This window comes from Periplaneta americana, chromosome 5 (assembly GCF_040183065.1).
Source record: "Periplaneta americana isolate PAMFEO1 chromosome 5, P.americana_PAMFEO1_priV1, whole genome shotgun sequence".
NCBI classification, from domain to species: Eukaryota; Metazoa; Arthropoda; class Insecta; order Blattodea; family Blattidae; genus Periplaneta; species Periplaneta americana.
Genome location: NC_091121.1, coordinates 192850676 through 192875808, shown reverse-complemented (window position 1 = coordinate 192875808; position 25133 = coordinate 192850676). Strand labels below are relative to the sequence as shown.

The window sequence follows — 25133 nt, the reverse complement described above, 5'->3', positions numbered from 1 at the left end:
TTGTAAATTACTTAGTCACTTGGCTTAACTGAAATCAAATTTTGTGTTTTTATATAATGTATTAGTTATTTGAATGAAACATATATCGCTGTAGAAGCATTTGAAAACTTTGTGATGTATATAGACATGTTTTGCAGTAAAATTTGCTCCTGAGGCCAGGATCGCTCGTGCCGGGTCTGGCTTGTGATGTATATAGACTTGTTTTGCAGTAAAATTTGTTCCTGAGGCCAGGATCGCTCGTGCCGGGTCTGGCTTGTGATGTCTATAGACCTGTTTTGCAATAAAATTTGTTCTTGAGGCCAGAATCGCCCGTGCTGGGTCTGGCTTCTGAATTTCCTTTATTTTCGCAGCCTTTGAGCTTGCGTTTAAAACATTGTAGCTGAGGCACAATTCATCTGGTCTGGTCAGGTTTCACTCCTCCCATCCATGGGCCGGCCTCAAGGGTAGTGTGGGGTGGGAATAGCAATGGTGACTTGTCTTCCTAAATAGGCCATAAATAACACAAAATTCCAGCTCTCTGGCAGGCAGAGACCCACACTATTCCCTCCTCTTATGTCTTAGTTTATGACTTAAGCTAAGGTATTGTATTATTGTATTTCGTACTACACTAGTGAATCTGGGCCAATGTTGTTATGTATTTCGAGAAAATATAAAGGGAAACAAATGCGAGAAATAATGCTGGTGTAGTTAATTCATTGTTAGAGTGTCCTTTTTCGAGAAGAAATAATATTGAAAGAAAGGAAGGAAGTTTTAAATAAAGAGAGAGTCTATCAAGATACCTACGACATCGCTGACAATTTTTCTGACAGATAATCTTAAAACGCGAGTTTCTATTGCATCCTGGTATGGGCAACATAAATGGTTAAGTGGTAATGTGGTGTAAAATAAACTTCTCTGTTGACCTTGTTCATTGATGTCAAGGGAAAAAAATAAAAAGAAAAGAAATAAAGGGGAATTTCAACACATAATATGTGTTGCTTCACCACACTGAAACAATCACTGAAACTCAGAGCATAACAGCTTATTTGGTGAGTGACATTATTTTTTATCAATAGTAGGCTAATAATAATAGACTAATAATAATAATAATAATAATAATAATAATAATAATAATAATAATAGTAATCATAATACAGTAATAATGATATTAATAATATAATAACAATAATAATTAATATCATAAATAAACATTTCCCATCGGAGGCACTTAAACTAGTTGCATCTGGCCTCACCGAGGATTTCGATCACCGGCCGCTACTGATTTTAAGTCTTTTAAGAGGCCAATGTTAAAATATATTTATAAAATATGACGTAGTGCAAAAATATGCATGTATATGCACAATACAATTCAACTAAGAGACTAGAATATGTATCATGTGATCATACAAATAATTAATTAACATATCAGTAACAATAGTTGAAAAAAATGCAAATATATGAACTTCCTAACTCTTTATCACCCATATCAGCTGTGCAATTATTGCATTTATCACCTCCCAATTAGGTCTTCCAATAAGAGTGTCGTACTTTTACCATATAACAGCTGCCAGCAGTCATATTTTTCCCATGGTTACAGTTGTTGTTGACAAATAATAATGAAATGTTACACCATTCCACAACATGTAGAAATCATTAAAATGTATTATTAAAAAAAGTCATCAGTTTGCCAAGCATTTCATACATTACGTGAAGTTTACGGTCTGTGTAAGATACCGGGCTATGATAAAGGATTATTTTTGGCCTCAATTGGAAGGTATGAATCTCAGAAATGTCTCATTTCAGCACGATGGTGCCATGTGTCATTCTGCTCATGAAACAGTCGACCTTTTGAGAGAGAAGTTTAGAGGCTTCATAATTTCGCGTGGTGGTGATGTTAACTGATACCCAAGATCATGTGATTTAACACCGCTGGATTACTTCTTATGGGGTTATGTTAAATAACGGATTTATACCAACAAGCCAGAAACAGTTAATGACCTAAGGAACAATATCACATGCGTTATTCGCGAAATTGAGTCTCTTTTATGTGTGTCTGTCATTCGTACATGTGCAACCCAATGAAGCTGCAGTGGCCATTTAACTGATTTTCTCTTCCATATGTAATGGCATAGTAATTAAATAAATAAACCTCTTTCGTTTATACAATTTATTTCATTTTAGAAGTGTGACACTCTTATTGGAAAACCCTTTACAAGCAGGTTCTACCGTGAAATACATCCTAGAATAAATCTTAAACCCCATTTCAGTCTGGTTGAGAGGCTTTCCCCTCTACTCACTCTCTCTACTGTCAGTGAAGGGGAAGGTGCTACAGTCCGTCGTAAAAACATTCGACTAAATGACTTACAACACAAAGTGACAAAATCTGTATTTCGAAAGTCTATACCAAGAAGTTTATTCCATTTTTATTACTGTCTATATCAATAATTTGCATATTAAAAATATTTAATGAGGTCAATATACGACAATTACTTGTAACATAAGAACAAATAAATACTAAAACAAGCGTACAACTGACATTAAATTTGAGTATTTCGCTCTTAATAAGCATAGGTCTACTGAACAAGTAACAATGCGTTTCTACATTCAGCTACACAAATTATAGTACTATGCAGTGAATTTAAGTGGAATTATGAATAATAACATTATAATACAAAACCTGTATTATGACATGCGTTAAAATAAAATTAGAGCTAGAAATATTTTGTCTAAAGTTGGCAGTTCTTGGCGAAAAAAGAATTGGTGAATTTTAGATCTTACTGTTGACTTTGTGAATTCGTCGTATTTTTCTAATAGTGGAACAGTTTTGCGAAATTTCACCGGACTCTTTAATTTATTGTCATTCATCTTCGCCTCTCTTCTGATGCGATAAACGCTTGCTTTTCCCCGTCATCTCAGCCACCTTTTCTAAACTGTAAGTTGGATTTTCAGCACATAACGTATGAAATAAATTCAATACACATCTCTTCTGACCACTTCGCATTGGTTTACCTTTGTTATGTTTTATAACATTGTTCCTTAAATAATTTACAAACTACGATAAAATACGCTCCTAAGGCTAAATAAAAAAATCATGTACCTACTTACATAAGAAATTAACAATGAACTATGTACAATATTTTCTATACTATTTTCTACTGAAATCAGAAGTAAGCACTGAAATAATGAAACAACTGTCTTTAGAGACAATTAATATTAGGTACCCTCCACAAAACTGGCTTCATTTATACACCAACGGATCCTTGATCTCCAGAGAACAAGGTGCCGGTGCAGGTGTTATGTGCTGTCTCTTCTCACTTTATAGATCTCTTGGATATGGAACAACAAGTTTTGATGGAGAAATCGTTGCAATAAGTGAAAGTCTCAGGAATCTTCTATTTCACATCAAAAAATTTAAGAATGCAGTTATATTGTCAGACTTCAAAGCAGCTATTCTATCAATAGTCTCTAAACACACACCTTCACCTCAAACAGCAGAAATAACTAAAATGTTCTCTCAATTAATATCACTCAATAAAAGAATTGTATTCCAATGGATACCATCCCATTGTGGAATCCTGGGAAATGAGAATGCGGATGTTTTAGCAAAGAAGGACAACACTGCTACTTACAGACCTGTTACCAAATCTACATATTGCTCTGTGAAAAGATTTATTAAATCTACATACTTAGACTTCAACAAACAAAATTTGGTAACACAATCTCAAGGGAAAAAATGGAACTCTCTGCATCATAATCCACAGTTAATTCCCGATTTACCACGAAAATCGCCTGTAGCTGCATTTAGATTGGCAACAGGCCATGATTGTTTGGCCAAGCATCTGCATAGAATTGGAATATATCAGTCCCCTAACTGCCCATTGTGCAACTCAAACCAAGAAATGGATTCGGAACACCTCAAATTCTGTGCGTCAGTGGCTAACCATGACAATATCTTTGAAAAATATTTGAGTGCAAGAGGTCAAATGACTTTATTGTCAAACGCCTGACATTAGAAAACAACAACATATTTTCTATACCGGTATTCAAAAACACTACAAAGTAAACTGTAAGGATGAAACAAATCACAAACCATCCAGGGTAAAAGATAAATGTTTTCTCCACCACTAGTTGCTACACTGCGACAAACACAATGGGACAATCTGCACTGTGTCGCTCCCCTTTCTTAATTCAAACCAACATCCCTTAATTTTATTAGTAGCCAGTTGAAAATATTATAACAACGACACTAAAATATACTGAAACAAGTAATTGTCAAACATCTGTATGGCAGTATTTTATATCTCCTAGTGTACTTTATTAAATATTTTATTTTCTTCTGTGTATAGCATAGGGGGTGCAGGTATAAGAAGTAACAGCTATTGTTCGGTCGCTGCCGGTATCTGGGCAAGAGGAAGGGGAAAAGAATGTCTTCGTGCCCTCTCAACTTGCATGAAATGCCGTTTAGTAAATGAACTCCTAAAAACCATATATAATTTACAATTTTTTAAATGATCTCCTTCTTTTGTGACAGACGAGAATGTAAACTTTTGAGTGAAATAAAAGTGTTTGATACTTACTTTGCTGGTAACCTGAATCTTGACTAGAATGTGATAGCTGTTGTAGATGTCGGGAAAGTTCTTTATTCTCCTTTGTGACTCTATCCAACTCCAGCAACAAAGCAGAACGACTCCCTGTCCGATTTTGACTGTGTTCCATTCCACCGACGTGAAGTTTTCGACGAGGCTTTGGTTTTGGCTGTTGTTCTGTTGGAATCTCTGATACATCGGACTGAGTTGGTTCTCTGTAAAACAAATGATAGATCTGCAGACATTAAAGAATAAAGCTGCACGTGTAGTTAAATAATATTTTAAGTTTAGTATGTGACGTCCTAATCATTAAATCAGTTGCATATTGCATTGTATTTATTTACATTCCGTGGTATTGTACATCGCTTCACAGCTAGAATATGAAACATGTCAAAAAAATCTTAATAGTACTACTAAGTCTTAATTATAGTCACAGTCTAGTTGAAATATATACAGTAGAAGAGTTTTACAATGTACTAGTATAACACAAGGGGTTAGTGTCGATACTTAATACAAGACAGAAATATTCATGCAGCATTGTTGAATGTCATGAATTTACCTACAGAATAGAAGGCATGAGAAATTAGGCACATCTTTAATTTGGTACTAAATATTCTTATGTTTTGAATTTGATTTTTTATATCCATAGGGAGGCTATTAAAAATTTTATAGCCATATAACGCACTCCTTTTTGATAGCATGATAGACTTGCTGATGGAGTATGAAAATCATTTTTTATGAGTATTCATACTATGAACTGTTGAATTAATTACAAAGTTTTCCTGATTACATACGAGGGAATTTATCAATGAAAATATATATGGTCATTATTTGTAGTTTTTTTTAAATTGGTCCTTCATGATTCCCGAGATTTGGCATCTACTATTATTCTAATTACTATTTTTTGTAGTAGGAATATACTGTTGCTATCTATAGAATTTCCCCAGAACATTATTCCAAAACTCATTACCGAGTGGAAGTATGCAAAGTATATTGTTTTTAAGGTATTGATATTTACTATTTCTTGCATAGATTTAATGGCAAACATGCTGAATTTAGTTCGGGGGTAATTTCTTTAATATGATATTTCCAATTTAACATATTGATTTGTAAGCTGAGAAATTTGTTTCTATTATGGACCTATTATTAATTATTGCGCTTGAAATTTGCGAATTTGGACAGGATTTAAATTGGATTATGTTAGTTTTGTAACAATTTAATACAAACTTATTGACATATTTTGAAGATTGGAATGCATTGGAGTTATTGGCTGCAATTATGATACTTGTGTCATCTGCAAATAATATGGGATGTAAGAATAATGTTTAAATATAAATTATCAGTAAACAAGAAATAACACAATCCAAATACAGTAATACTGCATGTACAGGACCAAATATCAATAACAAAAGAGGACTGACAATTTTATTTTCATCACACTAAACAAAATCGAACATAAATATGGTCTAAAAGGCAATGTGTGGAGAAATTGTAGAGATCATTACAGATGGAAATATAATTGATCAAATTTCACATAACAAGTTTCCAGTTTACAACGTTTATTTAGATATACGAGGATCATTTCACAAGTCATGGCAAAGTATATTATGTCAGCCAAGAAAGATGCAGGAATAGAAATTCACTATATGCGATTGAAGGTCACTAGAATGTGCTTTGCAATGCTTATACCAAATTGGATCTGAGTACAGGAGGCAATGGGTAAGGGAAATTGAAAGATGCGTAAATAGAAATCATTGTTTTATTATGCACAAAAGAAAACAAAGTATGTACACTATATGTGATTGAAGATCACTGGAATGTGCTTCGCAGTGCTAGTACCAAATTGGGTTTGGGTTAGTATTTTTTTTATTGGGTTATTTTACGACGCTTTATCAACATCTTAGGTTATTTAGCGTCTGAATGAAATGGTGATAATGCCAGTGAAATGAGTCCGGGGTCCAGCACCGAAAGTTACCCAGCATTTGCTCATATTGGGTTGAGGGAAAACCCCGGAAAAAACCTCAACCAGGTAACTTGCCCCGACTGGGACTCGAACCCGGGCCACCTGGTTTCGCGCCAGATGCGCTGACCGTTGGGTTTGGGTATAGGAGGCAATGGGTAAGGGAAATTGAAAGATGCGTAGATAGAAATCATTTTATTATGCACAAAAGGAAACAAAGTACATTACTTACAGCTAACACCTTTCAAAATAATCCTCCAGGGCTTCCACACATCTTTGCCAACGATTATGCAGGTGTTGAATACCATCGGCTGCGTGCGATTCGTCTATGTTTACCACCTCTTGTCGAAACGCTGTTAAGATGTCCTCCCTGGAAACCACTTCTCATGCAGAATGAGATCGAAGTGAACTGAGATCAGGCGAGTAGGGAGTATGTTCCAACACACCATCATCCAATACTTCTCGTATTGGATGAATGACACTGACGAGCATTTCTGACATGAAGAACTGCAATTTTCACGTATGACCGCTTTTCAACTTTACTTAGATCCATCTTGGAGCACAGCCTCTAGCATACTGACTTTTGCGTGTGTTGTCAACTAGCCATCAATGCACACAGACGTAATCTGGCAGTGGCATCCCGTACAGTGTACAACAGGTTTTCAAACGTATATACTGAACTAACCACATTTTCAGTTATTCGGAAGATATAACATAGTTGCCATGACGTATGAAATGATCCTCGTAAAATTATGAAAATATGAATATATTAAAAACTCTGGCATGGGAGTGAACTTTGCATTTAAACAAGAAGTAGGCCTACCCAAAAGTTTTAAAAACTACAAATGTGTTATCACTTTATCAGGTTCGATCAACAGGAAAAATACCCATATCAGAGATGAACTTCAGGTTCCTAGTATAGTCAAAGAAATTAAAGAATTTTAAATAAAGTTGAACAGTGCATAAATGTGCGTATTTAGGAATTTTTAGCGCATGTATAAGTGCATATTTCGGCATTTTTAATGCATATTTTAGGTTTTTTAGTGCATATATTTCTCAACACTGATGATAATTATTATTATTATTATTATTATTATTATTATTATTATTATTATTATTATTATTATTATTGTGTGAACAGATCTATTAAAAGTGTTCGAGGAGAGGGGAAGAAGTTTGGCGAAGTGTATTTCAAGGATGCACCTCATTCAGAAAAGACATATCAGAGTAAGCGATCAAATTCATACAAAAATGTTACAATGTGTTTGTCATACTTGGGACCTCTATGACTGTACTTCATCATTTTCATCTCACGACAATGCAAAACCAAGCATTTCTGAGACTCGACAAGAGAATTTTTAAGCAGAACAAATTTTATACTCTCCCATACTCATATTTCAGTCCAGATCTGGCACCTTCAGACTTTCACTTATTCCCAGCACTAAGTGTGGTTTCAAGGAAAGGAGTTAAAAATGTTCAGTTATAAATTCTCAAATTTTGTCGCAAATTCTTCAATAAATGGACTCACAATTACTAAACATATTATACAATATTTGTTCAATTCTGTAGGTGTACAGCTTTTTCACATATGAACGAACAGACAGCATGCTCAAAAAAAAGTCTGAGGTGTAAGCAAATCTTTTACCCTTGAAATGTTATCCCTTCTCTTTCAGGTGTTTGTAAGATGTCTTTGTGAGGTTTACGTCTATGATGGTGGTGGCGATGCCTTCGTGGAAGCACCATTTCCTCTCTGCTACTATTCCCCTCTCCAACACTATCAGGTTTGTCCAAAGACCGAGTCCTTCTTTTGCTGTGCTGTAACATGAAGTCAGCAAGTTGTCAATTCCATTTAAATTAAACACCATTGCTTAAATGGATAGCACATGAGATTTTTATTCCAGAAACACAGGATAGAATTCCAGCCAGTTAATTTAGAATCAAAACAATACCCAACATATTAAAATTATTGATATTATAGTATTATTGCAATTAGATAAAGTAAATAAAATAGTTTCTATCTTAGATTAATTCAAAACCATTAGCATTGAACCAAGTTGTAGCTTCAGAAAGATATGTCTTCGCCTCATTTTCTAATGCATTAATGTTCCTGTTACAATTGAAAATAGTAGTCTCCTCAGCACATTGCACAATATGAGCGTGAATATAAAAACCAATATCATTGATTGCAATTAAAAAAAGAACAGGACCAAGCACTGATCCCTGTGGAACACCATGCTGAATAATTCTAATAGTACATCTTTTATTGTTAATCTCAATACATTGTTTAAATAAGATTAGATAGGAAGTAAATAATTTAAATTCATTACCAGTAATACCACAGTCTACTATATACAGTCACGAAGCTTCAGTTTTGAGGGTGCTAGAAACAATAGACTGTGACGGTACTATTTTGCATTGCCTGTAATGAGGCAATATTAGCGATCCTAGTGGTGAGCAACTAATCTAATGTTTGCATATTTACTACGTATTGAGCTTCGCGACTGTATATACTAGACTGTGGTAATACCATAAAATTTTAATTTATCCAATAAAATAGCCTATTATGTTCAATAAAATCAAAGGTCTTACTTAAATCACAAAAAGTGGCATTCAGAGATTTACCGTCTCATACATTCTTAATTAAATTAAGATTATTGGAAAACACACCAGCAGTGCTATATTGCTATAAATGATAATGCCAAACATAACATACTACAAGCCAAACACTATTTTAGTGGACAAACTAAAGACAAAAACATTTGTTATAGATGATGGTGTACCTTTTACCACTTACTTCAAGAAAGTGACAATCATTTTAGTAAAACCACGGAATTCTTCATGGTTATGCAGGACCATGTAATGAAAAACTAAGATTTTTTTTTACTTGGTTATTTAACGACTCTGTATCAACTTTTGGCAAGATGAGGCCGAGGATTCGCCATAGATTACCTGACATTTGCCTTATGGCTGGAGAAAACCTCGGAAAAAACTAAGTTTTTTTATATTTTCTTTAATTAATTATTGAGCCAAAATCATGCACGGTTAATCTGCAAAATGGATAACCTGCTCATGGATAATTGGGAGTATACTGTATTATCTCATTATCATGAATAATTAGGATGCGATATAATCCTCTATTAGTTACAAGTAAACTGGGAATTTTGTCTCTTTGCATATTTTGGTGTTTCAAAGCTTGATCGCATATCAGTATACCATGCTTTTCATTTTACATGCATTGAATTGTAATATATATAAAAGGAACTTTTGTAAAATGATGGAACCCTGATGACGGCACTCACTTGATGAAATTGAAAATAACGAAAATTCATAGTGAGAAAGACAGTCTTTAGACATTAATTACATTATTTCTAAGTCTCAATAAGAGTGGCGTTCATGACAATACCTTCCTGTGATGCCTCTGATGAGTTTCTGATTCAATTCCACCAGATGTAACGTCTGAATTTGACTGGGCATTGGATGGCTCTGGCTCCTCTAATTGGGACATTCTGTTTTCACCTGACTGTACCACAAACATTGGTAGTGAAGGGACTGAAGTGAACACTGGTGGTGGCATAATGGAACTCTTGATATCCTGTAACCAACAATAAATACTAGAATATGTAAACTGACCAATAAAGGCTTGAATAACTTCCACTTTCTCATTACAGAGTGGACATATATCTCGCTCCATTTTTTAATTATTGTTGGAATTTGTTATTTGTTTCAACGCTGATGAGTATTGAAGACCGGATGCTATTGTCGGTGTCAGATTGTGCAGTTTAATATATCCACAGGTGCAGCAGGAGTATGTATGTAAATTCCAAAAACCAGCGCCAACACGTGCAAACATTCGACTCCTTGTCAATAAATTCCAGAGAACAGGAAATGTCGCCAATAAGCAATGTACTGGTAGATCTTCTGTGTCCAAAGAGACTATGGAAAATATTCGAAAAGCCATCAAGAGAAATCCTCAAGCATTAAGTCATAGTTTAAGAAACCAGTTAGATGTTCCAAGATCAACTCTTTTGAAAGTTTTGAAGTTTATACTGAAAAAAACGACCTTATCACATTTAGGTGTTGCAAAACTAGACGATGAAGATTTTGCAGTTCATAGGACAGTTTGTTATGGTTTAATTGAGGCTGTAAACATTGAATACATCTTGGATCATATCCTGTTTAGTGAAGAGGCCACATTCCACACTTGTGGTAAAGTTAACAAACACAATTGTCGCATTGTCACAAAAACACTATCTCATAAAATGTCTCCACTTTTATTAATGCTTCGAACTTACAATCATCTATCAAATAAATAGGATTTAGATTTTTCGTTATCATACAATATGTACAAGAAAAAGTTATGTAAAGCATTACTTGAAACACATGTTCTGTGTTGGTGAGTTTTCTGAATAAATGAATTGAGCCTATTGGGCCTGCTGTGTAGTGCTGTATATTGAATTTATTAACATGGTGTTGTATTTGCTCTGCAATTTGCCAATTATAGGTACGCCTACATTTTGCATTTTTGGCTGTGATGTCTGTACTTGGCTCTTTTTTATTTGTTTTTATTTGGTGTTTTTCATTTATATCTGTATCTGTCTTTTTTATTTAGGTGGTATCTATTTATTTTTTTTCCTTCTCTTTTCCATTTTTAATTTGTAATTACACTTGTATCTGTTTTACCTCTTTTTTGTGTTGTATGCAATTCTATGTTTTTTTAATCTGTACTGTCTATTGTAATTGGGGCTTTGCCCTGTTATGGACATAAATAGATTAATAAATAAATAAATAAATAAATAAATATGAAGTACTGAGCCACCACATCTTATCTTTGAATGGCAAAGAGACTTGCCTAAAGTGAATGCGTGGCTTGGGTTCACAAAAACCACTGTTTATGGTCCTTTCATATTTACAGAAATTACCATTACAGATAACGTTTACCTGGACATATTGGAACAATTTCTGGAACCATAGTTACAGCAGGATGGCATTGTTGACACGGTTATCTTTCAGCAAGATGGAGTACCCTCTCATATTGCGATAGATGTAAGAACATACTTCAACCAATGCTTTCTCAACAGATGGATTGGCAGAGGTTCACTAAGAGTATGGCCATCACGTTCGCCTGATTTGACGCACTTAGGTTTTTTTGTCTGGGGTTTTATCAAGTCACGAGTGTACAAAACCAAAGTAAGAGATCTACAGGACTGAAAAATCGTATTCGAGAAGTATCTGCAGCTATTTCTGGCGATATACTTGTGAATGTCTTTAGGTCAACATTCAAACATTGCACACAATGCTTTGAAATGGATGGTAGTCATGTTGAGTTATGATGAATTACATATGTGCATACCATTAGCCTATAATACCCCTATATACAGTTCATGTCTGAATAATCATTATTTCACAAAAATGAATCGAGACTTTATGACCACCCTGTATATAAAATATAAAAGAAAGCATGGCGACGCTGATAAAAAATTAAGATTTTCATGTAAATACACCATTTGCAGCATCCTAAACACTGAAAAAGTAGTTCTCAGCATCCAGTCTGTCTGGGTAGTGATTTCTTCTAACTATTGAACAAATTTTGTTCATAGTATATATTGAATGAGTGGGTTATTTGCGAAACGTGAGTGTGACAGAACTCCAGTAGAAGGTTAGTTCGCCTTGGCCGACATTTTGGTTCGAGGGAAAAATGCCTAAAGAAATATCTGAGTAGTGATAAGGATACTAAAGACCTTGATTGTTAGTCTACTAAGGAAAATAATACAGAAAATAATAGGCCTAATTATTGTGTTTCTCAATGAGTGTTCATTTATGATTTATACAGGTGATTCAGAACGATTTTTCTTAAATTTAAGAAGTAATAGAGAGGATACTATTGGAAATATTTTTTGTTATGGAACCATGATCGGAAATGAAAAATGGTGGCTGTGCAGCCATAGAAGTACTTGTATGTATATACCTATTATTGGAGAAAAATTCCTTCCGGCACCGGGAATCAAACCCAGGACCTCTCAGCTTTGCACGCCGAGCACTCTTTCCATCTGAGCTATGCCGAGACCCAATTCATGGTGCCGCCCGAACTCTCCTCCTTTGTATCATCAATGCCGGGTTCGATTCCCGATACCGGAACGAATTTTTTCTGCTCATAAATTATTTTATGCTCAACCATGCCGAAACGTAGTAATTATACACCTGGTAGCAGACCTTTAATGCATGTCATTGAAGTACACCTACTCATTAAAGGTCAGGTCTTTCAGCCAATGACGACTCAGGTTACAACTGTTCAGCCAATGACAGGTCAGCTTTTTACCGTTATAAAACCGCAAGTATCGATTATTCTCGGATATGCAATCGAAAGAGAATTAGCAAAAAGTCACGGAGGCTGGAAATCCAATACTGTCGCAGAAGGCTATGTTCTGTTACTATAATAATTAGCGTTAATTGTAAATAATATTCAAATAAATTCAATTTGTCATCTCGTTTTTCAATGTCTAATTTAATTTCAATGTTATCTCTGTAGGTTCTTATGGCCTAGCAAGGTCAATGTGGACATCTGTTCCTCGGAAAAAATCAATACTTTCGCGTCTGCGCACATCTCACAACATACGGGACATTGCTAAAAAATTAATAATATCAAGTTAGAAATATGGTCGAGCATAAAAAGTCGTATGAAACTCGCCTATAATGGTAATTAAGAAGCTTGTATGAAAATTATGAAACTCGCTTGCGCTCGTTTCATAAATATCCATACTCACTTCTTAATTACCTTCATTATAGGCTCGTTGCATAATGTACTATTTACTGAATGATTCCCTATAAAAGTAGGCCTAAGTAGGAGAAAATATTATTATAAAAGACTAATATCTTTTTAAATTCATATCAATTTTAAATATGTAGGGTTTACTGATTTTAGTAACAGCAAATTAATTAGAAGCAAATGTGAAATATGAAGAAATGTATCATGGAGATTTGTGCAAAATAATGACATATATTTACTGAAACAGTAACATACAACTTATAAATGTCAAACTTTTTGAAATTGTAAAGAATGCCATTTTGAAAAGTATAAAATTTTCTTAAAGACTTACAGCTTTAAAAGTGTTAAAACTATTAAAAAAAGCTACCGGTATTGAACCTTATCACCTCTGATTTAGGTTGTGGCTGATATGTAGCCTATAACTATTATCAAGCAGTACATCTCACTTGACGACGATATGTGTCAGAGGAAGAACAATAAAAATGTTTCTATGCATCTGAAATTTGATTAATGTAATATATACATAGTCAGCAATATACCGTTTGCAATGGAGGGGAAAAGGAATTAGTCACTTTACCCCATCATTTCCTGGATTATGAGGTGAACTAGAAGGTCCTGGTTTGTACCCAGATAGTGACAGAATTTTTTTCATCTCATTTTTTGTGAGTTATTTTACGACACTTTATCAACTGCTGTGGTTATCTAGCGTCTGAACGATATGAAGGTGATAATGCAGGCGACATCAGTCCAGGATTCAGCACCGAAAGTTTCCCAGCATTTGCTCTTAATGGATTGAGGAAAAACCTCGGAAAAATCTTAACCAAGCAACTTGTCCCAACAGGATTTCAACCCAGCCTACACACCATGTGGCATCACTGGATACCTTTACCTCTTTTAAACTGAAACAATGATTTGGTAATCATGGAGTACTGTATAATAAGTATGGCAGGAAAATAAAGTAGCTAATTTAGATCTATTGATATGCTACCTGAGAAAGACTAAACTCCGAAGTAGTTTTATTCTATTACAAATGCTGCAGAACCTGTGGGAAAATGAATTCTGATCTCTTTTATGATGAGCTGTCAATCAATTTTCTTCTGACCACAATGGATAGGGCTGAGATTAATTTTTGCACCACACTCTAATTTCTATAGTCTATCTTCACAAAAAATAATCTAGGCCTAGACTCCACCACCTTCAGAACAAGATCCATACCCTAGTCTCCATATCTTCAAAAGAACTACTCTAGAATCTAGCATATCTAAGAAAAAAAATAAATAAAGATCCACAATCAAACCTCTATAACTTCAAACAGAATAAAACATTTTCAATTTCCATACTACTTTCAGAAAAAGACCCACACTTCTTTTTCATTGTCTTTGCACCTTCAGAATAAGGATCCACAATTTGGACAAGTGTGACGCCGTATTGGTGTCACTTATGACTTATAAGGTTCCAATCTATCTTTGGGGACAATTGACTAAACAACAAACAACATACCTTCAGAAAAGAGTAGGCTACATGTTCTCGATAAGGAGCCACATTGTAGGTTCTGCATCCCTACAAAAATGATCCTGGAGGAAAGAATAAAACGCTATTATCTACATGTTGCATTTGTCTAAACGCACAAGCTTTTTAGAAGTGTAGTACAAGTATTACAAGACGTAAGACGGTAACCACATATAATCGGGGCTAAACAATTATACTGCAGTAGCTTACGCATGAGCTGTTCCGAAAGAGGCATCGTTTATGAATAAATGCTGTTCGAAAAGACACAAAGAATGGATAAAAAGTCTGTGTAATTCGTGTGTTGGTATCCTGTTGTACTATATAAATCCAAACATCTGCTTGACACTTAACGCCTCGATCTTAATGTATAATCAAAGGCGTCTGTACGTTGCATCAATTAAAAACGAACAGATAAATAATATGCCTGACATTCACTTGTGCCATTCATCCCGGAAAATATTTTGTTTAATTTTCTACCTCTCCCTCATTCTTCTCAACCCTTAATGAAACGTAACCCCAACTTTAGTGACGAGGTTTAGGTAGAGTTTGAAGAGACAGATTAGGCCTAGATTAGTAAAAAGTAGTCCTCCTGTCAGTTAAGGTTAGGTAGCGTTTGATGAGATTGTCACAAGTAGCACTATCGACAGTAATAAGGTTAGGTGGGTTTGATGAGATCTATTAGTAACAAGTGCTTAGCGCAAAATGACACATGTGAATGTCAAACCCATTACCTAAGTACAAGCCTAGATCATATATAATAATATAGGGGACAAGTTATGTTTTAAGTTTGAATAAACGCCACTCCACTCACCTTGTACATTTCAATATTTCACTTTTCTCTCGCCAGGATTGCAGGCAGTCAAAAGCAGGGTTGCCAACACAAAACATTTTTGCTGTCAAAACGAAGTTTGAAATCCGCTAAAGAAAGTTAATTCTAAAATCCGTTAAAATCAACCCAGTAAAACAACAGTACATGTGTACATTATATTATTAATTATGGAATAGATTTGTACATTATAGGGGTGTGGCCACCATAGTGCGCAAGAAAAAGGTCAGCGGAAGTAATCGATAATCTGTAAATCTGATCGCAAAATAATAAATTATAATTTTTCCATTTCTCGTATTGTATTTTCCCTTGAACACAATCCAATATGATGTTGCTACGAAAACTGTCTGTTAATTTACAAGTTGGTGATATATTTCATATCGATTGAAACACCAATATTAAGACCGTCTTGCCAATATACTCGATAGTAACATTCACATCATTTAACCAATCAGGAGGGTGCTCCCTGTCAGTAAAGATTCCCAGTCCCTCTACATAAACAATTCATAGTGTTTTGCCCAAGGACAGCTCTTTCATTGCAAACCCTGCATTTTCCAATCCTTCCTATTTTCTACCTTCCTTTTAGTCTCTGCAAACGATCTATATATCTTATGTCGTCTATTATCTGATATCTTCTTCTGCCCCAAACTCTTCTCCCGTTCACCATTCCTTCCAGTACATCCTTCAGTACTGTGCTCCAACCACGAGAAAGTCTCTGCCGGATGAGACGAAGGGGGATAATGCTGTCAATGAATGTTGTCGTCATAAGATGTCATAAGGTCACACACGTGGGTACTCATCTCTATTGGCTAGCTCTCACAGCACAAACCATAACATTGATACAGACATATTAATACTGCCCTAGTTACAAAATTAGATCACAGTTAATCTCCTGGTCTTTTAATCTCATCATACAGGAAATAACATATGCAGGAGAGCGCATGGTTTTTAAAATGGCGTTATAACGGTAATATTATTCATCGACTTCGTTCCAATAGATGAGGCAATAATAAGCACATTCCTCTCATGGGTGATCTCCTGGTTGGAGAACAGTATGCAGTTTCTTCTCACCCAGTGACCCAATCAATTCCTTTTTCTCTTCCTGATCAATTTCAGCAATGTTCTTTCTTCATACACTCTTTTCACCACAGCTTCATTTCTTATTCTGTCCATTTCACACATTCCATTCTTCTCTATATCCACATTTCAAATGCTTCCAGTCATTTCTCTTCACTTCGTCGTAATGTCCATGTTCCTGTCCATACAATGCCATACTTCACACAAAGCACTTCACTAGTTTGTTCCTTAGTTCTTTTTCTAGAGATCTGCAGATGATGTTCCTTTTTCTTCCTTTGCCATTATCCTCCAGTTGACTTTCTGGTAGCAGTTCATGTTGTATTGTATTGTATTTATTAATATTCCATGGTATTCATACATTGCTTACAGCTAGAATATGGAACAAGTCAAAAAACTTAATACTATCATAAAGTCTTAATTTATAGTCACAGTCTAGATGAAATATATACAGACGAGATTTACAATATAGTCTACTAGTACAACACAAAGTTTTAGTATCAATTTCATGAAGTGTTATTGAATGTCATGAATTCACCTACAGAATAGAAGGCGTGAGAAATTAGGTACTTCTTTAATTTTGCCCTAAATGATTTTAAGTTTTGAGTTTCATTTTTTATATCGATAGGCAGGCTATTAAAAATTTTTACTGCCATATAACGCACTCCTTTTTGATAGCATGATAGACTTGCCGATGGAGTATGAAAGTCATTTTTTTGACGTGTATTTATGCTATGAACTGTTGAATTAATTACAAAGTTTTCATGATTACATACGAGGAAGATTATTAATGAAAAGATATACTGACAAGCCATGGGCACTATTTGTAGTTTTTTTTAAATAGTCCTACATGATTCCCTAGATTTGGCACCTACTATTATTCTAATTACTCTTTTTTGTAATAGAAATATACTGTTACTATCTGTGGAATTTCCCCAGAATATTATTCCAAAACTCATTACCGAGTGGAAGTATGCAAAGTATATTGTTTTTAAGGTACTGATATTTACTATCTTTTGCATAGATCTAATAGCAAAACAAGCTGAATTTAGTTTGGGGGTAATTTCTTAATATGATTTTTCCAATTTAATACATTATCGATTTTTAAGCCAAGGAATTTGGTTGTTGTTATTTCTAATAGGGATCTATTGTTAATTATTGCGCTAGAAATTTGCGACGTTGAATTTGGACAGAATTTAAATTGAATTATGTTAGTTTCGTTACAATTTAATACCAGTTTATTGACTGAGAAGTCACATATTTTGAAGAGAATTTCCTCTGTTGAAGATTGGAATGTGATGGAGTTATTGGCTGTAATTACTATAATTGTGTTATCTGCAAATAATATGAGATGACCTACATCTTTTATTAGGGGGACAAGATCATTTATAAACACTAGAAAAAGTAGGGGACCTAATATTGATCCTCGAGGAATTCCATTATTAATAGTTCCCCACGTCAATGCAGATTTCATAGTTGTATTGATTTCAACTTTCTGTTTCCTATCTATGAGATATGAGTGAAACCATTGGTGTTACTGCTAATAATAATAATAATAATAATAATAATAAACTTTTAGAGACAACTGTTTCTGTCATCTACTCACCATTATTATATAACTGGTACTGTTGTTAACACCAAAATATATTCATAGCAGTAATTCCCTGAAGTAATTTCTTATCATATATTTCATATCATATGCTACCATAGGCTATTTCATAAAGTAGAAAACCTCTAAACAGAGTAGTAGATACTTTCTTCACTACAATCGATTTAAACTGTTGCATTATTATCTGCCAAGTTATCACAGTTTAATATGTTATTTCAGACAATGAACAAAGCAAACGCGGACAGTACACAGGGAACTGAAGGAAATAAAACATTTTATCCATGTTGAATCTTTCGTACACTACTTTTAACACTTGAATATAAATAATTGATTGAATGGCGATCTTACTCGTGTTAATTAACACGTGTAAGATCGCCATTCAATCAATTATTTAAAACATTTTAATTTCATTTTCTTCCTCTCTGCAATTCGAGCATATCTTCTGTGACTGTTGATGTGCTGGCGCTGAGTTCAGCATAATACAATGTCACAATACCAGTACCAATCTCTCTCAGGACGCTTGTAGGCATTTCATAATCGAGAAAGCACTTGGTCAATCACCTGACGGCGCTTATTCTGTCAGATCCCAGCCAACTAGTCACTCATAACGAGTGCACCTCAGCACATGTGTGGACTTCAGTCCTACGTTCATAGACATCTATGACATAGTGCAGAGGACGGTCACTAGAGGGAACCCAAGAGTTGGAACTTAAAACTGAGACGATTCTGTCCGACGCCGGGGTGGATATCTGGTGTGGCTTAGTGGATAAAGCATCAGCACATAGAGCTGAAAACCCGGGTTCAAATCTCGGGCCGGTGAAAATTTTTCTCCGTTCCATTACTCTTTCATCGTATGATGACGCAGAATATCTGCATGGAAATATCATATGTACTTCGGTACATTAAATAATATATATGAGATCCTCTTATTGTAATGAGTTTGACATTCACATCAGAGACCTGCAAGAGAGCGATGCTTAACGATATCTGAGATCGGTTTTACCGAATGCACTTCGTGTGTAATCGCTCGAGCTCGCCCGGGGGATCGCTCCCCTGTCGGAACGAGCGCTCGCTTCAACCACTGTACGCGAAGCAGTAAGCTACAGTACTACGTAGTTCAGCATTGGTAAAAATCGAATGCATTCATTTGATTATCAAAACCATTCGAAATAATAGAAATATTCACAATATCACTTGATTATTCATTGATTTTGCTTACCACCACAACAAGCCGTATGAAGTTACACAAAATATGTACTCGCATAACAGAATATGTTCCATTTTAAGATAATGATAAGAGCTTCGAGTTCAGAATCATATGACGCAAAAATAGAATGATAAGCTTCGAATGTTCTGTGTGGTTGTAGCGTACTGACTCTTCTAACAGCCCCAGTATCTGACCCTGATCTTTATTAAATTAAACACCTGACCTACATGGTGATAAGAAAAAAGAGCACTGCTCTCAGGCTATAGGCCTACGTATAGAATGACTAATCAACATACTGCAATGTTATTGAACAATTCATTCATGCATTCGAATGATTTAATCCTACAATGGAATAATCATAGAAATCATTCGATTGTTTTCAACAATTATATATTTTAGTGGAAATTTAATTAATTACACATTTTTCTTTGTTTAGATTGAAACAGCCTGAAATGATTTTCTGTATAAATATATTTCATTCCTACTCAGTTTAACATTTAACTTCAAAAACAAACTGAGACACAAATTTAATCGTGATAATATTGTAAATGCAAATGAAATGTTTGGTTATATTACTATAAAATGTATATAAAACCGAGAAATTACATTTAATACGTGACAACTAAAAATGTCTATCGAAGTATGAAATGCAAATAATAAATTAGTAGCGATATATTTTGTTTCATCTCGAACGTAATATGAACTTTACTCATTAACTTGGGAATATTTTTATTTTAGTAGGTTATTTTACGACGCTTTATCAACAGCTTAGGTTATTTAGCGTCTGAATGAAATGAAGGTGATAATGCCGGTGAAATGAGTCTGGGGTCCAGCACCGAAAGTTACCCAGCATTTGCTCGTATTGGGTTGAGGGAAAACCCCGGAAAAAACGTTAACCAGGTAACTTGCCCCGACCGGGATTCGAACCCGGGCCACCTGATTTCACGCTGACCGTTACTCCACAGGTGTGGACAATCCTATGTACTTTAAGGTATTCTTATCGCTTACTTCTCCGAATTTAGTCCAAGCAGAGCTAGTAGGTAACTGCTTTCCCTTTTCTTCCACTACTCTGACTCTGCTGATTTAACTTTATTTTCGGCATATACTTTTGACATCGTGTCTTGTAATCTTTTACCATCAACAGAGACGGTGTCCGAGCCTCTGCTTGAGATCGACGTCGATACTATTGAATCATCTTCAACATTCGTTTTGATGAAACGTACTGATTAGACAAGCCTACAATTCACCTACTGCTTACTGCTACCGGAAGAGCACTCATGAACACCGAGCGCTCGTCGTCAGACCCGATCGCTCGGTGTGTTGCCTTACTTCGTGATTTATCGGAACTATTCGTATATGATCGCTATTCATTCAGTCAGTGCCTTCCTGGACTGATAACGATATCCCGCGCTCGCTCTCTTGCAGGTCTCTGATTCACATTTAATTTATGACATACATATTGCATATATTGTAATGCATCTGTTGCAGAGTTACTATCACCATTTGTATGGAGACTTTTGCCTCACCCTGTACATGGAATCAACACAAGATGCGGAATTTCTCTTTTAGGATTTTGATAAACCCCACTGACACCTACCAACACTGCAGCTTTATTAGTGCCCGTTTCATGGACTTTCCGCAAGTGTAAACCATTCACAAACACTGCTTTCTTGTAACTCGATAATTTCCAAAGAAGTGGAAACAAGGCAACACAAGTTTTCAGATAAGTAAACAACAACAATTGGTGACACTAACTTATGTCTGTAAATTCGTCTACTATAACACTAAAATATCCTTCCCCAAGTCATTCTTCAGATCAATCTTGAAGTGAGTAAAGAATATTTTTTTTAATGCCACTACATTTGGTTTGATGTAAACCCATATGAAGAGTCCACTGCAAGAATGATGGATATCACTTGGAATACATTTTCAGGAGAAGCAACTGAAAGTTTGAAATGCTTAGCGCTCAAAGCTTAACTGTGATTTTCCGATCATTACTGAACAATGACTATCAGTGTTAATGCCATATAACTCTGTATGTACATTCTATATGTCTTAAGCTATGCATTGACAGTCTTGGTTCATTTTCGACAAGAAAGTGACATCCATCATTCTTGCAGTGGACTCTTCATATGGTATTTTCGTCATCTGTGAAACTTTTTTTGAGAAGTCGCAAAGGTGATCCACAGATCTAATAGTACAATGATTAAGTACAAAGAGAGTTAACATAGCTTTTGCAGTGGAACTTTTATTTACATGCCGAACTACACACACATTCAATTTCAAAAGTCACTGAGAAGAAAGAGGTTCTGCAGTTTTTTACTCCTACGATGAACAAGTAAATCAATCAGACATGATTTTAAATTTCACTGACAGTACCTACAATGCACAATAGAGGGAGCAGCGGGTATTTAAAATAATCAGTTTTTCAGTTCTTTACTGGCAAGTGACAGTTTTCTAAATTTCTGAATGTATTCATTGTCTTTTACTTTTGAGTTCTGTTGGGAACTGACAAACTAGATATAACACACACACACACACTTTTAAACACTGGTATTTGCCTCACACTGTAACAATCACACATTCAGCTTCCAGCATGACAGTAACATAATATATTCTGGGCTCAATTCTTTTATATGTACTGTTCAGGAAAATAGGTTGTCTTGCCATATTAAAAGTTTAACAACCTGTTACACTTAATAACAGCACAAAAATTAAATGTTAAATTAACAAGATATTTAACAGTTGTTATAGGCTACATTAGAGTTCTATAAATAATTCACGAATGCAATTAGTGGTAATTAGAACTTACAAATTCAAGAGGTATATGTCATATAAAGGGTTGCTAGCAGTATATATTGAGCCATATATCAGCTCAAATATTTGATGCTAGGCTCTTCTTGTTGCTATGGGAGACTCCTTTCCCTCATCACTAGGTGGCAGCACCATCAAACAAGTACTCATGGAAAAAGAACCTAGGTTACCAGTTCCATTGCTTGCATGGAGTTATCAGCCTGGCAAGTCGTATGGGATAGTTTACCAAAGCTAGCAGGCCAGCTAGGTTAACTCCAACATACTTCAGTTGTTATAATGTATTTGGTTTATAAGCTCGGGATCTCGGAGGTAATTTATTGGGATTGACTAGCTGACTAATTGAACCAAACCACAGATCTTATTCACAGCTACTTGTCTGTCGCCAACTAAATAAGATTTATATACAGAATTATTTATTATGTTCTATGAGAAGTCAGATATTTAGTTTCCTGATTCTAGAGTCTGTTAATATTTCATTCAATTTTCTTATATTCATTTATATTCTTATATGTACCAAACCTATATGCACATAGAATTATTCCAATTCAGAAACAACTAAGTAAACTAAAAGAACTCCAAAAGGAAATAACATTTCAATGGATACCTAGACATTGTGGTATACCTGGAAACGAGAAAGTCGATAATATTGCAAAACAGGCAACATATTTGCAACCAAGACCTCTTCAAGTGATATCTCTATCCAGTGCTTTTGCTTCAGTAAAGTCTCATTTTACAAACCTATGGATCAACAATTACTCTCACTCTGAGAGAGGAACGTAGGTTAAGGGTGTTTGAGAATAAGGTGCTTAGGAAAATATTTGGGGCTAAGCGGGATGAAGTTACAGGAGAATGGAGAAAGTTACACAACACAGAACTGCACGCATTGTATTCTTCACCTGACATAATTAGGAACTTGAAATCCAGACGTTTGAGATGGGCAGGGCATGTAGCACGTATGGGCGAATCCAGAAATGCATATAGAGTGTTAGTTGGGAGACCGGAGGGAAAAGGACCTTTAGGGAGGCCGAGACGTAGATGGGAGGATAATATTAAAATGGATTTGAGGGAGGTGGGGTATGATGATAGAGACTGGCTTAATCTTGCACAGGATAGGGACCGATGGCGGGCTTATGTGAGGGCGGCAATGAACCTTCGGGTTCCTTAAAAGCCATTTGTAAGTAAGTAAGTATGGATCAACAATTGGCTCTCTTCTGACAAAAGAAAAATTTTACAGTCTGTACAAAAGAAACCAAATGACCTGGAAATGTACAAAACTTGCCCAGACATGTTCAAACATTTTTAACAAGAGCCAGAACAGGTCACATTGTCACTCAATTGTACCTACACCGATTTCACATTTCGGTAATCCTACTTCTGTGGTGTAATAATCATAATGAAGATCTGGAACACATTCTTCTATACCGTCCATCCATAAACCACAAAAGAAGTAAATTAAAATCATCAGTACCAGTTGCAGAAGACACAGCCCTGCAGTATATATTGACTACACCCCAACTCTGGCTACTATAGCAGTGACGCTGTTATTCCCAGTGTGACTCCTCTTCTTTGCTTACGTCTTTGGAAGTCAAGGCTCTATAAAGTCTAGGTAGGTAGTATCGTTCGCCATTTTTGTTCTTTCGTTGCCGAGCTACCAGACGAGGGATCTATTTGCCACACTGTTAAATATTATCATGTCGTAGCTCCTATGATAATAAATCAAACGCACTGTAATTCAGCAAATAATTGAGCAGCAAATAACGTCTTCGTGTGCTTTCTGCGAACGCCAACGAAAGAGCGAAAATGGCGGGCGATTATATTAAGTATTTATCGAGCCTTAAAAAATGAATAACGTCTTCAACAGTGAATCATAAGATGCACACGTTTAAATGTAGCCGATCTGCAATGCGATTGGCTGCCGGAAATTAGAGCGACAGGACTATAGTTTCCTAATTCTAGAGTCTGTTAATATTTCATTCAACTTTGTTATATTCATTTAGCGTTCTTTTATTCATGTATTTAATATGATATATTTATAGTATATTTATTTATATGCTTATATCAGCTACCATGGTGGTCTGGTGGTTAAAGTGTGGACTTGTAATCCTGTGGACCCGGGTTCGATCAGAGTTATAACTTGTGCTGGACAAGCTCGTGGTCCAGGTAATACAGAGGTTTTCTCCAGGAGCTCCGGTTCCCATGTGACATCCCAATAAATCTCCATATCATCTGATCTCAACGCAGGTGTAGCGTAGACCAGTCTCCTACGACGCACCCTAGGCAACGACTGTTGGTAAATTGGTCTACATAACTGGCTTCATATGGGTGAATGATGAACAATCAAGTACACGCCATTAGTTATACAGGGTGTTTCAAAAATACGGGGCATAATTTCAGGTATGGCCTTCACAACATTGAAATTCACCGGAACGTTTTTCTTTCCGCAGGTCGTTGTCATTACAGAAGATGTTCAAAATGTCCACCTCCTGCTTGAATACAGACCTCACATCGATGTCTCATTGACCTGCGAACACGATCCCAAACTCCAGGAGTATTGCGTATGTCCTCAGAACATGCCACAATTCGATTCCGAAGGGATTCCAAATCAGGTACCGGAGACGAATAAACCAATGATTTTAAATTGCCCCACAAGTAGAAATCGAGAGGGTTCAGATCAGGTGAGCGTGGAGGCCAAGCAATTGGGCCACCTCTACCTATCCATCAATCAGGAAACCTTCGATCCAAGTACCGGTGAGCTGTACGACTGAAGTGTGCAGGAGCGCTATCATGCAAGAAGTGAATGTGTTGA

At 35.6% G+C, this 25133-nt stretch overlaps 1 protein-coding gene across 5 annotated transcripts in view; it reads right to left on the bottom strand.

Annotated features, from left to right (window-relative positions):
- The window catches only part of Cep89 (Centrosomal protein 89kDa), a 41500-nt gene extending 25829 nt beyond the window's left edge, over nucleotides 1-15671 (bottom strand). For 2 of the 5 annotated variants that reach the window (XM_069826973.1, XM_069826974.1), the window contains exons 1-4: nucleotides 15609-15671; nucleotides 9929-10117; nucleotides 8171-8340; nucleotides 4557-4780 (exon numbers count right to left, since the gene is read on the bottom strand). In XM_069826973.1, the coding sequence (XP_069683074.1) occupies nucleotides 4557-4780; nucleotides 8171-8340; nucleotides 9929-10117; nucleotides 15609-15617 (592 nt within the window). In that variant the 5' untranslated portion in view covers nucleotides 15618-15671. Of the gene's footprint in view, nucleotides 1-4556; nucleotides 4781-8170; nucleotides 8341-9928; nucleotides 10118-14788; nucleotides 14863-15608 lie in introns of all 5 variants that reach the window. The other 3 variants (XM_069826975.1, XM_069826977.1, XM_069826978.1) reach the window with 3 other exon arrangements.
- Between the last annotated feature and the right edge of the window lie 9462 nt (nucleotides 15672-25133).